A 16123-nucleotide genomic window follows, 5' to 3' on the forward strand; every position below is an offset into this window, starting at 1 on the left:
TTCTTTCCACTTTCACTTTCGGCCGACTTTAGTGCCTTCTTCCTCACTTTTTCCCCCGTGTCCAAGTCCCTGTTCGGGCGCCAGGTGTCCCGACCTGCAGGACAGTCGAACAGACCCTGGAAGGGAGAGTGGGAATGGAGGAGACAAGAAAACACGAGAAATAGAGACAAGACAAATAGCCTGATCAAGTCTCGTTTAATGGTGGCAGTGCAATGCCTTATATAGGATGGCAGAGGAAGAGGTTGGGCCAGGGCGGCGACAGGGGGCCGGATTTTCTCAAATTACAATTGCGCATGCACCATGGGTTTGTAATTTTCCCGGGCACGGGATCGCACCTGCGCTGTAGGCTGCATATCTTCCTAGGTGGGAAAAATGTTTGCGCGCGCGCGGGAAAGGCTTGCGCACGCGCGGGAAAGGTTTAGGCGCGCGCCGGAAGGGTTTAGGTGCATGCGGGAAAAACTTTAGGCCCGTGCGGGAAAGGTTTGTAATAAAGAACCCGGAAATGTGCCATCTTATCTCCGCTTTGCGGAGATCAAGCAACAGAGGTCGGCTAATTCTGGGCCTCATGGCTCCAGACAAGAAATGTGAAGAATTCTTCAGGTTGACATCGTCACCACAGTCAACAGGACTCATAAGAAATTCTAAGTGCTGGTCCTCCTTCAGCCCTGTGTTACACTATGTGAGTGCCTGACTCTGGGTCCAGGGCTCAGCAGCACAGTCTTTCTGTCCCAAAGGCTTATTCCACAAACACATCTGTCTTAGCTCCTGCCTGGAGAGAAGACAGCTCCTACTCTTCCTACTCAGTTAATGTAAAGTAATGAACAGTCCTAGAATGAGTCCAGATAGCTTTGTACACATGTTAATAAAAGTGTAAATAACAGACTCTGGACTGCATTAGCACTGTGGCTGTTATTGATGATATTTTCTTTTTTTTTTTTTTTTTTAGGCAGAGTCTCGCTCTGTCACCCAGACTGGAGTGCAGTGGCCAGATCTCAGCTCACTGCAAGCTCCGCCTCCCGGGTTTACGCCATTCTCCTGCCTCAGCCTCCCAAGTAGCTGGGACTACAGGCGCCCGCCACCTCGCCCGGCTAGTTTTGTATTTTAGTAGAGACGGGGTTTCACCGTGTTAGCCAGGATGGTCTCGATCTCCTGACCTCGTGATCCGCCCGTCTCGGCCTCCCAAAGTGCTGGGATTACAGGCTTGAGCCACCGCGCCCGGCCTATTGATGATATTTTCTACACACTTTACTTGACAAAACCGAAAACCTAAAGACAGGTTTGGTTTTGTGCCAGCTGGCTCACACTCTAAATTGGCATTAGAAGGTGTTTGTCACTATGGAAAAATCGACTGTCCCTTCATAATGCCCACCACACTCTAGAGCCCAGGCGAGGAAACAGCATGGCAGGGGGAGATGGAGGCTCTGGGTGGGGCCCCTGCAGGGCCCTCCGTGTACACCAGCCCACCTGATGTTGGAGAACTGAGTTGGGCAAGTCATTTCTGATCTCTGGGTCTGTTTTATCTGTATATTGAGTAGTTTGGAGTCATCTCCAAGGTTGCGTCCAACTCTAATGCTCTTTGAGATTTATTTAAACATGGAGGGACCCCTTGAAGGCACCTGAAGGTCTCTCCCAAGCTCTGTTTCCATCAAGGGTCTCCCAGCTTGTCCAAGCATCCAACATCATGCTGTGATTCCTTTCTCGTTTGCAACAAAACAAAGCACACTGAGGAGTTTCTTACTCAGTGTCGGTAGATACACTGTTTTGAGGCAGCACAGTGACTGTGTTGAAGATATAAGACCTCCTGCCCTGAGCTCATGTGCTCGTTCTAGCTGATGTTGTCCTGAATACATCTGGAATCTGTGAAGTGTTATTTTCACTGCATCTTCTCTTTCATCTAGGCCTGGGTGTCCTAAACCATCATTAGGCCCCTGCCGAGGTGATGGTTGTACTGTCCTCTGATCGGACTCTTTTTCTTGGGACAGGTGTCCTGAGTCACCTTCCTGAGGCCCATGTTTTACAGCAGTTCCTAGAGCAACGAGTCATGTCTTCGAGTAAATCCTTTTTTTTTTTTTTTTTTTTTTTTTTGAGACGGAGTTTTGCTCTTGTTGCCTAGGCTGGGGTGCAATGGCACGATCTCGGCTCACCGCAGCCTCTGCCTCCCAGGTTCAAGTGATTCTCCTGCCTCAGCCTCCCAAGTAGCGGGGATTATAGGCATGCGCCACCATGCCTGGATAATTTTGTATTTTTGGTAGAGACGGGGTTTCTCCATGTTGGTCAGGCTAGTCTTGAACTCCGTGTTGGTCAGGCGAGTCTCGAACTCCTGACCTCAGGTGATCTGCCTGCCTTGGCCTCCCAAAGTGCTGGGATTACAGGTGTGAGCCACTACACCCGGCTGAGTAAATCCATTTTTAGAGTCATAAAAGATCCAAGGTAGAGATCTAATTGAGCCCATTCTCTCCCTGGGCTTATTCTCTATCACTTTATAGACCCAGAAACTGAGGCTCAAAGAAACTAAATGCTATCTACAAGAACTGATGAATGTTCTAGATCCCAAACCAGTGCCCTCACCGTTACACTGTGGTGCCTTTTTTTTTTATTTTAATTTTATTTTTTTGAGACAGAGGCTCACTGTACCACTTAGGTTGGAGTGCAGTGGTGTGATCTCGGCTCACTGCAATCTCTGCCTCCCAGGTTCAAACAATTCTCATGCCTCAGCCTCTGGAGTAGCTGGAATTACAGGCATGCACCACCACACCTGGCTGATGTTTATATTTTTAGTGGAGACGGGGTTTCACCATATTGCCCAGGCTGGTCTCGAACTTGTGGTCTCAAGTGATCCACCCACCTCGGCCCCCAAAGTGCTGAGACTGCAGGCATGAGCCACCGTGCCCTGCCTGTACTGCTTTTAAAAACACATGTCTGTTTCATGCCTTGGAAGAGGGCAAGAAAGTAAATAGTAATAATAAAATACATAAACAATTTTACTTTATTATAAAGGCTACAAAAGTCTATGATTATAATGGCAGAAGTTTAGTCTTGTCTTTGTAAATCGCCCTTTTTGATTAGTTCAGAGAAAACTTTAGATAGGAATCTTAGGCATATTGCTTGGCTCCATTGTACACTAGTTTCTTCATCTTCAGGTGGGGAAAATGGACCTGGCTTTTCCTCTCTCACTGGAATATTGTGAAAATAAATGTGAAATAATGAGTTGGATTTTTCCAGGCCTTAGAATCATTCCAAGGATCAGGTGTTTTGTGTAGAATTGCATTAACTCTTTTGATTTCCTGCTTATCAGATAAGGCTTTTAATACATTTGATTTATGTATTTTTATATTCATGGTGATATGAAAGGTAATTCTGTGTTTTGATAGTGTTCCTAACTTCATTGGTTATTTGATATTCATGAACCTTAAAAATATTAGATAGTGTGAGTTGGGGCTACTCGTGATTATCAAAATGGTGATTTGAGACAATCAAGATTCGAGTTTTTAAGATTTTATATACCAGGATGAAGACACGGCTGATATCCTAATCCAATGTCTGCATATATTATTATAACAATGCCTTTGAAACTGAAAGAAAGGCAAAAAACTGGGGAAGAGTAGTATCTGAGCTAAGGAATTCCTACATTATTTGCTTTTACATTTCCAGCCCTTTATAAACCCATACATTGGGCTGAGCATGGTGGCTCATCCCTGTAATCCCAGCACTTTGGAAGGCCAAGGCAGGCAGATAGATCACTTGAGGCCAGGAGTTCGAGATCACCCTCGCCAGCATGGCAAAACCCTGTCTCTACTAAAAATACAAAAATTAGCTGGGCGTGGTGTCACACGCCTATAATCCCAGCTACTCAGGAGGCAGAGGCATGAGAATCACTTGAGTCCAGGAGATCAAGGCTGCAGTGAGCCAAGATCGCACCACTGTACTCCAGCCTGGGCAACACAGTGAGACCCTGCCTCAAAAAATAAAAATAAAAAATCCCGTACATTGTATTGGTACTTGTACATATTATTATTAAACCCTTCTTTAATTAGTAAAGTAAATGCCATGAATTATTATTATGAACTATAAAGTTTCCCATTTTAATCGAACTAGAGGTGTAGAGAATATAATGGGAAAGGCATGAGTGCCGGTAAGTCTGTAATTATAACGTACTTAATACACTAAACTGTACATGCTGCGTGCCGGCAAAACACAGCATAAACACTGTTCTGTAGACCTTGGTTTTCATGTGTGGTCTGCAGACCCACTCAAGCAGCAGCATCTACTTCTGAAAATGCCCCACCCCTGACCTGCTGGATCAGAATCTGCATTTCCACATGATCCCTGGGTGATTCAGTTGCTTGTTGAGTTTGAGATGCACTGACTATGCAGCTTTCAATTTTATTTCACCCCATTGGCCCATGAGAGAATGTTATACTGTCCTATCTAATGTGCATAAGGAAACGATCTATGAAACTGAGGCTGCTGGAATTCCATCCTGTGCTGAATACAGTTCTCCTTTACTATTCCCCGTCCCCCCAAAAGTTATTTTACACGTATTGTCAGTTTGACAGAGTTTAAGGTCTGTTCCACTTGGTCTGCTCCACCTGGCTTTCATAAACTTGATTGTTCCCACTTTGATTTTATGCCTGAAGATAATTTGCAATCTTAGAGTTCCTAGAGTTCTTGTTTTATTTGGAAGAAATACCCTTTTGCAAATTAGTGATTGCAAGAAAAAAGTAAGACCATTAACAAAGAGCAAGAATTGCTTTTTGGGGGCTAGCATTTAAAACCCCACCAGGGAAATTCGCTTTGATTCTCTTCCTTTTGTTCTAAGTGGGAAGTAGTATAAAGGAGATCTTGTTCATGTTTTAGGGAAAAAAACACTGTAATTAAGAATGGAACTCTTGTTAATATAGCCATTTTCATCCTGAAAGTCATTTTTATCATTCTCAGGCTATCTAATAAATTTCAGTTGTCTTAAGAATAATTGAACACTGCCAAGTCTTGCTATTTAAAGTCATTGGGGATTATGTAGATTTTTTTTTCCTTCTCTCAAGTTTTCTAATAAGCTAAGGAAAGCAGATTCAGTTACTTGGTGGCCTTGACTCTGCATCTGGCAGGTGCGCCTGCTTGCCTTCAGGTCAAGGTGTGCTATTGCAGAATGTGTGATCCACTGCAGGGGATGCCAGGGTGGTGAGGTGAGAATCCTGGAAGATGAAGATTTGCTCGTGGGCCACTTTTCTCTTCAGGCATAGGTAGGGCCTGCGTGAACCCCTGCACTGCTGCAATCTGATTCTACCTCAAGTGGTTCAGTCCTATTGATTTCATCTAGAAAAGAAGGAAAGGATAAAGAGACTGGAATATACTAGACAGAAAGGCACTCTTTCTTTTGCAAATCCATGGGCAAAGCTAACTACCACCTGCCTCTCTGAAGATATCCATGTACCCTTAACCTGACAGCATTTGGCCACTGAGGCCTTTGAATGCCCACTCTAGAGAGGAAGTTAAAAGGAGAAAGCGTGTTTGCCTTGAATCCCACACAGGCCATCCCTAGGCCCAGCCCGCACTGTGAGAGGCCTCCTTCACCATGGAGTATAAGAGCATGAAGTCCAGCGTTGGACAATCCTGGGCTCAAATCCCAGCCCTGTCACTTACTAACCATGTGTGGGGTTTGCTAGACCCCATGGCCTGGACAACCATTGTCAGGAGATTGGGACAAGGAGGCGGCTTCTTGGAGGATGTAAGAAAGAGGAGATCTGAACAGAAGTCACATGGGAGGAGAAGGGTAGACCTGCCTAGCCAGTGTCACTAGCATGAACTAGATCTTAGAGTGAATGATGTCAGAAGAGCCCCTACTCAGAGCCCCTCCATTTCCACCCTCCAGGATATCAGTAGTTCTCAAAAATGGTGGTAGGGAGTGGGGGATGGACCGAATTCAAATTGCCTAAGGAGAAGCTGTTTTGGAAGACACTCTCCCAGGCTCCTACCTTCTCCTCCTGGGGCACACAGGTAGCATAGTCTGCAAGTTAAGTACTTTACTAGTTGAGTAGTTTACTAGTTGAGAGTTTGGGTTCTGAGCCAGCCACACTGGAGTCAGAATTCTAGCTTTTCCCTTGCTAGCTATGTGCCCTTTGCCCAGATACTAAGCCTCTCTTATCCCCATCTCCTCATCTGTAAAATAGTGATGATAGCAATCGTAACAATTGCATGGGAATGTTATCAGAATTGGGGGAAATTATCTGTGCAAAAGGCTTGGCATGATACCTGTCATGTAAGGAAATGCTCAGTGACTGTAACATTTTCTTTTATGACTGGAACCTAATTTTATTCAGAAGAAAACTTTGAGATCTTGTCCAACTCTGAAAAGAACTAAGTGATTAAAGTTACTTTGATTATAATTGTAGACATTAGCCTGCTTTAAGGATATTAGAATCATAGTACAATTCAAGCTGTTTTCATTTCATCTGAAAGGCTTGCAGTGCGAGTTATGATGCATGTAAAAATGTCATCCTACTTATCAATTTATCCCAGACACAAATGTTCTTGAAAACTTCCAATGATGACAAATTCTCTGGGAATCAGAAAGCCACACCTTTAACTAGTTATCTTCCCCCCTTCCTTCCCCTCTTACCCCACCCGGGAAGAATTCCCTGACCAGGAGTGCACCCCTCCCCAACGACTCCCAGGCCCGCAGTGGAGCTCGTTTTCACACTTCCTACGACAAAAGATACATCATCAAGACCATTACCAGTGAAGACGTGGCCGAAATGCACAACATCCTGAAGAAATACCACCAGGTAATTTTTCTTGATATTTACTTGAAACTCCAAGAAGGTTAATATGCATAGCAATTTCTCACCGAGGCCAAAGATTTAAATATATAGTTAGAGAACAAGAAGAACACATTTCACATAAAAATCTCTAACCCGATGTTCTAAAATTACAGTGGCCAGATTCCTGGCAGTTAACGTTTAGGCATGCTTATGCTGTAAAGGTCATTCATTATTTATATAACACTTTTAACCTAAATACTCTTATATAATAGATTCAGTTATCACTGCTCTGATTTTGAAATCATTCAGCTTAAGATTTGGCAACTTGGCAGAAGTTTTTGCCTGTGCCAGAGATTGGGTGTTGACCTCTGAGTTTGTATCCAGTTACACCTCCAAATCCCGTTTTGCTGTCAGTGGTTCTTCTGTCCTGGCCCCAGCAGGGCCCACCCCATTCCAATCTGCTACGTAGCAAGCTCTCTGATTTTAGAAGGTGAGTGTTGGTCTGCTTCTTGCCCGCTTTTCGTCCCCGAGCATAATACATTGTAATCACTAGAGGTAAAATCAACCATCCTTGGAAGCAGCAATCTGTCTCTCATGGAGTAAATTTCAGCACAAGCTTCCCTGGTAGAGCACATGTTCCCAAGGCCCAGCCCGCACTGTAAGAGGCCTCCTTCACCATGGAGTATAAGAGCATGAAGTCCAGCGTTGGACAATCCTGGGCTCAAATCCCAGCCTTGTCACTTACTAACCGTGTGACTTCTGGACTTGGTTGTTTTTTTAGAGACAGGGTCTTGCTCTGCTGCCAGGTTGAAGTGCAGTGGCATGCTCACAGCTCACTGCAGCCTCAACCTCCTGGGCTCGAGCAATCCTCCCACCCCGGCCTCCCAAGTAGCTGGGACCACAGGTATGCACCACCATGCCTGGCTAATTTTTTTAAATTGTGTTTTTGTAGAGGTGGAGTTTTGCTATGTTGCCCAGGCTGGTCTTGAACTCTTGGGCTCAAGCATTTCTCCCACCTTGGCCTCCCAAAGTGCTGAGGTTACAGGTGTGAGCCTCCACACCCTGCCTGGATTTTGAAGCCACAGTTTCTTTGTTTATACAGTCAGGATAATAATAACACCTAATACAGATTCTAAAGATTAAATAGGAAAATGCATGTCAAGTACTTAGCACAGTGTCTGTCACACACTAGATACTCAGTGTATGGTGGTGGCCATAGCATCAATATTATCAAGATAACATCTATGGTATAAAAATGACATAACGACTAAGTCACTTTGAGAAATTGTAGTCATATGATATGAACATGTCTGCTCTTGCAACATCCCAGGAATCATCTTCAGAACTGGTGTTTAAAACACACACGTTGATGCTTTTAGGATCTTAGTCAGCTTGAGCTGTCATAAAAATAGCGTAGACTGGGTGGCTTAAATAACAGAAATTTATTTCCTACAGTTATGGAGATTGAAGTCTGAGATCAGAGTGCCAGTATGGTCGGGTTCTTCCTGGTTTGCCGACAGCCAGCTTCTCACTGTATCCTCACCTGTGTTGGCAGGAGTAGGGTGATGGGGACAGGATCAAAAGCCCTCTTCTGTCACTTCTAATAAGGGCACTGATCCCATAATGAGAGCTCTAACCTCATGACCTAATTACCTCTCAAAGGCCCCACCTCCTAATACCATCACTTGGGGATTAGGGTTTCAACATAAGCATTTTGGGGGACACAAACTTTCCATTCATAGCAGAGTCACACTGTGTTTTTAATTTAAACAGCTCCCAATTCCCCAAAGGTAAAAATTGGCTGTCACAAAGGGTATTCAAAATAAAGTGCCGCAGGCCCTGACTATATTAATAAAAGGATTCTCGAGTGTAAACAATCACACTTATTAAGCATCTGCTTTGAAGGCAGCACTGGCTTGGACTTGTGAGTTCCTAGATGTCTGTTTAAACATCCCTTCCAAAGCCTTACTTTGGGGTCATGCATTATGCTCTAATATCATAGATTCTTTCTTGGCATTTGCTTATTCTTCCAATCTTTGCAAGTGTGATCAATTACATTTTGCTTGCAGTGAAATCTATAAAGATCTTTGAGCTATATTCTGTTTTTTGAAATGTGGTACTGCCTCTAGTTTGTTTTCTAAAATCAGTCAGTCTCTAAATTCATTTAGTATCTAATAAATCTTTTATAGTATCTCTTCCTTTTGAAATTTGTTCTACACTGCTTATGTTACTGCCTCTTATTCTAAAGGAAATTTTAAAGGGTCAGGACGGTACCTGTGAGGGGAAGACATTGAGGCTCTGTTATCTAAATGAATTGAATTATAGGTTGCATCTTCACCTTTTAAACAGTCTACTTTTTCATTTTTTCTCCTCTGGAAATTGATGTTGTACTTATGCATTCTTTTTATACTTTCTTTCACTTGTCTCGGAACATTCAAAGCAAAGTGATGTCTCATGACTGATGAGAACATATTGTTCTGATAAATGGCTAGGATACCATGCTAATAAAATGTGACACACAATTGAAGTATCAACTTCTTGATGACAACTTTGAGTTTAGCATCCTTTGACTTTACAAAAATCACAATTTGTAATGTTTTCTCTGGGGTAGTTATTGTAACCTAACATAGGGATTTGACACATCCCCAATGTTAAAATAAGTGTGGGATCAAAATAAGTCACCTCCCAGGGGCTTTAACAGTGTAAAGACTTCCTTTTGTTCCACTGCTACAAAATTGTTATCTTCTTGGTGTGTTCTTTATTCAGAAAAGTCTCCTTTATCCAACATCTATATTTTTTCTTTTTATAAACAGAATATTTTAAATATAATTTGTAGGGTCTTAATGATTGAGAATCACATTATTAATGTAAATTATTTAGAGGGCACTAAGTTGAAGTCAGGAGACATAGATCCTCACCTGTTAGGAATTGCCTCTTGGATGATCTCTGAACTCAGCTTCTGCACCTGCATTTCATTCATTCATTCATGCATTCATTCATGTATTCATGTATTCACTCTTGACCTTATTCTAGAAAGGATTTAAGATGGCCTTCAAAGAAGTTGGAAATACAGGCTAGAATAAATGAAAAAAAGAAAAGGAAGAGGCAGAAAGATAAAGGCACAAAATGGAGCCTGGAATGAGCATAGACATTCATGCCAAGATGACCAGCATGCTTGATACTTTGAGTCTGTTGCCAGGAAGAAATGTAAGTGGTCTTGGTACTAAGATCCAGCAGGGTTGACTCTAAGGAGTTCCCCACAGAGCAGACACAAGATACCTGACCTGGTAAAACAACATCCTTGCCACAGGCTGAGAAACATACAAGAATGTCAGAGAACTTAAAAAAAAAATGATCCATATAGGCTGCTAATTATCAATATAGGCCATGTGTAAATATAGTCACGGTTGCAGCACCGTTTGTTTTTGTTTCTGGTTTTGCTAATTTGTCCACTTTTAAATTACATTTAAACAAAAACAAATGAAGGACAAGGAAATGTGTGGGTGACACAAATGTTGACCATTGAAGATGAACATGCCACTTGTATACATCTCAGCAAAATCTCACATAGAAGAGGTTTTTAAAACTACAGCAGCAGTGAAGAGTAACAGTGTTAATTCCGTAATCAGAGAATGCCACAGAAACCTCATAAAAGGTTCATCATTCACACAGTTTATTTGGTACTGATCTGTTCAGGGTGACCCCTGCTAGGCTCACTGAGGGCAGGGCTGGGACCCTGCTCAGGTTGGCAGGTGTTCATGAAGGAAGATCCGGTCTGCCGAGTCAAACATCACACCCGCAGCAGTTAGCAAAGGCCACACCAACGTGTAGTTTACATTTAGTAAAGGCTGTTCTACAGAGAAAGGCCACAATGCACACCGGCTGCCTAGCCCTCTGCCAGTCTGGCTTCTATTTAAATGTTCTTCATGCTGTTCTTGTATGCCACTTCCAGACAAGATTTTGATGAATATTACTGGGTGTGGGCTCAGTCTGGCATGCCCTCGTGTGATTCTGTGTGACCGGACACAGGCCTCTCATTGGTAAACCCAGGGAGGCCTATCAAGCTTTGCATTTCTCTCCCTGTGGTTTGAGATGCTCAGAGGTATTTGAGGTATATGTCAGGTCTTCATTCCTACTTTATGTGGACCTAGAGTACTTTTAGGGTTTGTATCTAAGAAACTTTCTGTCTCCTGCTTCAGTAGTGATCGTCAGTTCTTCTGTTTCTTCTAGCTTGTTGTTGCTCCTACCTTGGAATTCTCTGGGCTTCTGAACCTTCCAAATCTAGACAAGGAATGCAGATTATTCAATTGCATATGAGTTGATGAGAGGCTCTCATAGAGGGTTTCTCCTGTGGAATGAATTGCGTGGACTTTCTGACAACTTTGGTTACCCAACAGCCCTTTTTTTTTTCTTTTCCTTTGTTGTTTTTTGTTTTAATGAAATGCAGCCACAGTTGCAATTATATTCTGGAGGGTTAAAATTGCCCCAAGGCCAGCCTCTGGAGAAGTACAACATTGCTAGTTATTTGAATGTTTGAGTAAATTCTTCCTGGGATTAATTTTCTGACACACTGACCTTCCCAGCAATTTGGTGTGGCAGGTGGTTCAAGAGCAAGGACTTGGAGCCAGCCAGCCACCTTCTGGTCCCAGCCATGCCCCTGGCCAATGGCATGACCTTGGGCAAGTTACCTACACTCTTGATACCTCTTGGTCTATAATATTTGGATAATAGTACTCCCTTCATTTGGGTGTTGTGCTAATTGGGTGAATTCATATTTATAACATGCTCAGAGCAGTGTCTGGTATATAAGAAGTGCTAAATGGGCCAGGCGCAGTGGCTCACATCTGTAATCCCAGCACTTTGGGAGGCCAAGGTGGGTGAATCACCTGAGGTCAGCAGTTCAAGACCAGCCTGACCAACATGGTAAAACCTCATCTCTACTAAAAATACAAAAACATTAGCCAGGTGTGGTGGTGCGTGCCTGTTGTCCTAGCTACTCGGGAGGCTGAGGCATGAAAATCACTTGAATCGAGGAGGTGGAGATTGCAGTGAGCTGAGATTGTGCCACTGCACTCCAGCCTGGGCAACAGAGTGAGACTCTGTTTCAAAAAAAAAAAGAAAAAAAGAAAAAGAAGTACTAAATGAGTGACTGAATAAGATTTTTTATTAAATACCATTCTTGTATTTAATTTCCTACACCTCCATGTTGAAATCATTCTAATGTGGCATTCAGTCCTTAACTGTTTTAATCCACTAGGGGGCCTGGTTTCTGGTAGGCTGTGGCACTGATGCAGAATTATGAAGATTTCAGCCGTAAGGAGTTAGATTTTTCCCCCAAGTTCCAGTATCTTGCTCTGTTCTTTATTTCCTGCCCAAATTGTACCCTAGTTTTCACTCTGTGCAAAGAAAGGAAAGCATCATCTCTCAGACCAATGGAGAATTCACATTAAGCATAGCAAACTTTCATAAATTTCATTTACTTCATTTTATTTTCTCTTACTTATAGTTGGGAAAATAATGTTTCACTGTAAATACTCTTTCCACATTTCTGTTAGGCTATAAGAAACTCAGGTCCTATTAATGATGATTATCAGCTGATTAGCTAAACAATGTTAGAACATTCAAAAAGGAAAAAAAAAAATAGCAAAGAACCCACTTGAATATCTTTTTGTCTTAAATTGACTGATTTTCCCCCCCACTGATCTGAATTCATTGGGAGCTTTGGTATCATGTAGCTTCAACTTGAATTAAAATTTAAAAGTACTGACTGGACACAGTGGCTCATGCCTGTAACCCCAGTACTTTGGGAGGCCAAGGTGGATAGATCACTTGAGGCCAGGAGTTCAAGACCAGCCTAACCAACACAGTGAAATCCAGTCTCTACTAAAACTACAAAAAATTAGCTGGGGTTGGTGGTGTATGCCTCTAGTCCAAGCTGCTCAGGAGGCTGAGGCATGAGAATCCCTTGAACTTGGGAGGCAGAGGTTGCAGTGAGCCAAGATGGCATCACTGCATTCCAGCCTGGGTGAGATTCTGTCTCAAAAAAAAAAAAAATTGAGAGGCATTGTCAGTAACATACCTCCCAGAAGTTGTATAGGACTTACAATGTAACCCGAGGGAAGTTGCAATGTAGGTGATCAAGAAATACCTTATGAAAATATTATTATTTTAATAGCTTTTGAAATGCAGCATTTTAATTTACTTTTTTATTTCAAAGTGACTAAATCGATAAATGGGTAAAATTGTAAAAAATGACTTAAATTCCTTTCTTATCCTTTTATTTGGGGAAACAATTAATACCTTTAGTTGAATCCAGAAGTTTTGCCTCCAAATCTGAACTCCCTGTTAAATAAACTAATTAGCACCTCAAATTTCAAGGATTTTAGGGTGAGCATGTGACTTCTTTGAAATCTCCTGATAGCACATCTTCTTATCCTTTCCTGAAGGTCAGAGACGTTGGTGTTACTATTCAAAAGATGAGGCTTCAGTAGAGCAAAACTGAGAAAATAGGGACCATAAAAGCTAAAAACAAAAAAGAGTGGAGAGGGTTGTAGCACCAAAAGAGAAAAGGTTCTACATTGCATCAGTGCTTCTTAGACTTTCATCAGGGCTCTGACTGGATGGGTCTGGAGGGGCCTCCTTGGATATCCAATATCTACTTGGATATTCTCAGTGCTGTGTAAGTATCAGATTATGAGACTAAACACAAGCTCCCAATAGACCCTCTGCTGCCATTGGAAGCTGCGGACACGTCTTGCTTCTCTTTTAGAAATGGGGGAAAGTATTTGTCATCTTGGGAGTGCCCCGAAGCGTGCTGATGGGGGCATTTGTAGCCCTCTGTTCCCAACGTCCTCAGCCATTTGCTCCTAGTTTCTCCGGGAGCTGCCCAGCTCACTCCCCAGCAAGCTTTTCCTGCAGCACTTCTTCCCCAGGGCCTGGAAGTTCCGCAGTCCTTTTCTCTTTCAGCCTCACCTCTCTCCTTCTGTTTCTCCAACAAGTATATGTTTAATGTGCTCATCCTGGCTTCCCCATCTTTGACTTTTCTTTCCCATTTTCCATGTCCAAACATCTCTGCCCAATTCTGGGTAAATTCTTCGAAGTATATCATCCAGTCCTAAGTCTCTCTTCAGCTGTTCTAATACTTTTTTTTTTTTTATTTCAACAATTATCTTTTTTATTCTAGTAGTTTTCCAGAAGATTTTTCAAAATCTGACAGTTCATTCCTGATGGTTTATTGTTTCTTCCTCATCTGTGAAATTGCATCCTTTGTTTCTTTAGATGTTTTGTGCATAACTGTTCAAAACTTACTCCTGAGAGTCCCCACCTCTGTAATTCCTGGGGGCCTGAATTTGTCGTCTCAGTCTGCCAACTGTCACACACAGTGACTTACCCAACCAGATCCTGACACAGTTTGGGGTCAAGATGTTGATCAGGATCAAATTTATGTAGGGAAGAGGAAAGAAGTGAGATTGGGCAGAGGGAGAAGTCAGACTGCCTTGCTGGCCCAGTCAAGCCTCGGCTAACCTGGCGGGGCACTAGAGGCTCCTATGTTGGGCCAAAATGACAGGCTGCCCTCAGAAGGCAGACCTAGAAGGAGCTGCCCTTGCAGGCCTTCTGCGGACTGCACACCCTTAGCTGGGCAGCACGGCCTTCCCTGGAGGGAATCGGCATCCCATCTCTATGGCTACACTTGCTTTCTTTAGTGTCTGAGAGTCTTGCTGAGCTCATAGCTTCATCTTCACCTCTGCAATGCTTGGGAAGGCCTCTGCCCCTAATTTAGGGAGGCTCTTTTTCAGAGAGTTTTGTTTCTGCAAAAAAGGAGGGTGGGGATTCCCAGCCCTGGACTCTGTCTGCACCCTTCAAGGGTTTTGCTAAGAGTGGGAGCCCCTGGGCCCACGCCCTCACCATGCTGGTGTCCTCAGTGTCCCTGCACCCATGTGCTCCTGACAGGCTCTGTCTAGCACCTCCAACACTTTGGCTTGGATCCCAGCTCCTCACATGCTCCCTGGGCACACCTGCTCCCGGGTACACCTGCTCAAATGCTCAGCACCCCCAGCCCCAGGCATAGACTGCTCAGGCCCCAGCTCCCAATTGTGTGTGGGGTACAGGGGCCATTCTGGAACCTTCCTGCCTTTGATACCAGCTAAGCATCCTATCTGGGATGGGGCTGTCCAGGAGGCCTTGGACTTGTCAAAGCTCCCTGCCAGCGGTCATGTGTGGAGCAGCCATTCTGTGCTTTTTGTAACAAATGGCATATGTACATATAATAACGCACTTTATTGTATTTTTTACAAAGTTATTTCATTTTTAATGATGATATTTATGGGTCTTTGTTATGGTGTGTCACTAATTGAATTAGGCACATCCATGTGTGCACTTAGGCATTTCTGCGTATCTCAGTACGAAGAATGTGTATAAATACTACAGAAGAATGCTTGTTCCTTTTAAGCTTGATTTTTATCAAGCTTAATTAAGAAAAGCAGTAAAGTTTTATTTGTTATATTATTTGTTACATTTGCTTAAATGTAGTCATCCTTTTTTTTTTTTTTTTTTACTTCAAGACGATTTGAAATCAAAATAAATTATATTAACTGACGCTTACAGACCATTATCCCCAAATATACCAAGACATCAACTCAAAGAAAGTTGTGTCATTTGTTTACTTATTTGGCCATTGTACACCAGAGCTATCCATAATTTCAGGCTGCCTAGACTTCTTTCTTTTCTTCCCTTCCCTTCATTTTCCTTCCCTTCCTTTCCCTTTCCTTTTCTTTCATGTGAAGTATGTTGTAGGAATAATCTATAAACATAGCCCGTGGTACAATAAGGATTACAGACAATTTAACCTTTCAAAAACATTAAATGAAACAAGACTTTACATTGAAGTACTAATTTGATGCTATATTAAATTGTCACTTCAAGCTTTTTAAAAAAATGAGTGAAACACGATCATAACAGCAATTCCCGAAAGCCGGAGCCCAGGTTCACACTATCATGTGGAGTTATAAATATTTATCTGTTGCAGTACATCCCTTAGAACCCTCTCTGCTGCAACCTTCAGTCAGCTGTGAATCTCTTAATGGCATTTCATTCTCCATGAGAAGAGCAACAAATCGGGGCTTCATAACCCTTGTTATTCTCGGCGAGTGCCTAAGAGCAAAGGAAACCTAGGTCTGGTGGCTGTTACATTTTATGTTTTTGAAAGCCTAATTCCACGACTCTAATTAAAATCATTGCATTACATTTCTAACAAGCCCACAGTGAGTACAGGAAAAAGTTCTGAGGGAGAATTAGGAAGGGAGAAACTTTACCTTTGTTGATGACATCATTTATAAGTAGATTTTTTTTTTTTTTTTTTTTTTTTT

General features: G+C 42.7%; 1 protein-coding gene across 3 annotated transcripts in view; it reads left to right on the forward strand.

The window, feature by feature from the left end:
- PIP4K2A (phosphatidylinositol-5-phosphate 4-kinase type 2 alpha) overlaps positions 1 to 16123 on the forward strand; it is a 74387-nt gene that overhangs the window by 15354 nt on the left and 42910 nt on the right. For 2 of the 3 annotated variants that reach the window (XM_017867449.1, XM_017867450.1), the window contains exon 3: positions 6630 to 6782. The exons of the other annotated variant lie outside the window; for it this stretch is intronic. In XM_017867449.1, the coding sequence (XP_017722938.1) occupies positions 6630 to 6782 (153 nt within the window). The remainder of the gene's footprint in view (positions 1 to 6629; positions 6783 to 16123) is intronic. 3 annotated transcript variants of the gene reach the window in all.

Source organism: Rhinopithecus bieti, unplaced genomic scaffold, assembly GCF_001698545.2.
Source record: "Rhinopithecus bieti isolate Rb0 unplaced genomic scaffold, ASM169854v2 scaffold_3041, whole genome shotgun sequence".
NCBI lineage: Eukaryota > Metazoa > Chordata > Mammalia > Primates > Cercopithecidae > Rhinopithecus > Rhinopithecus bieti.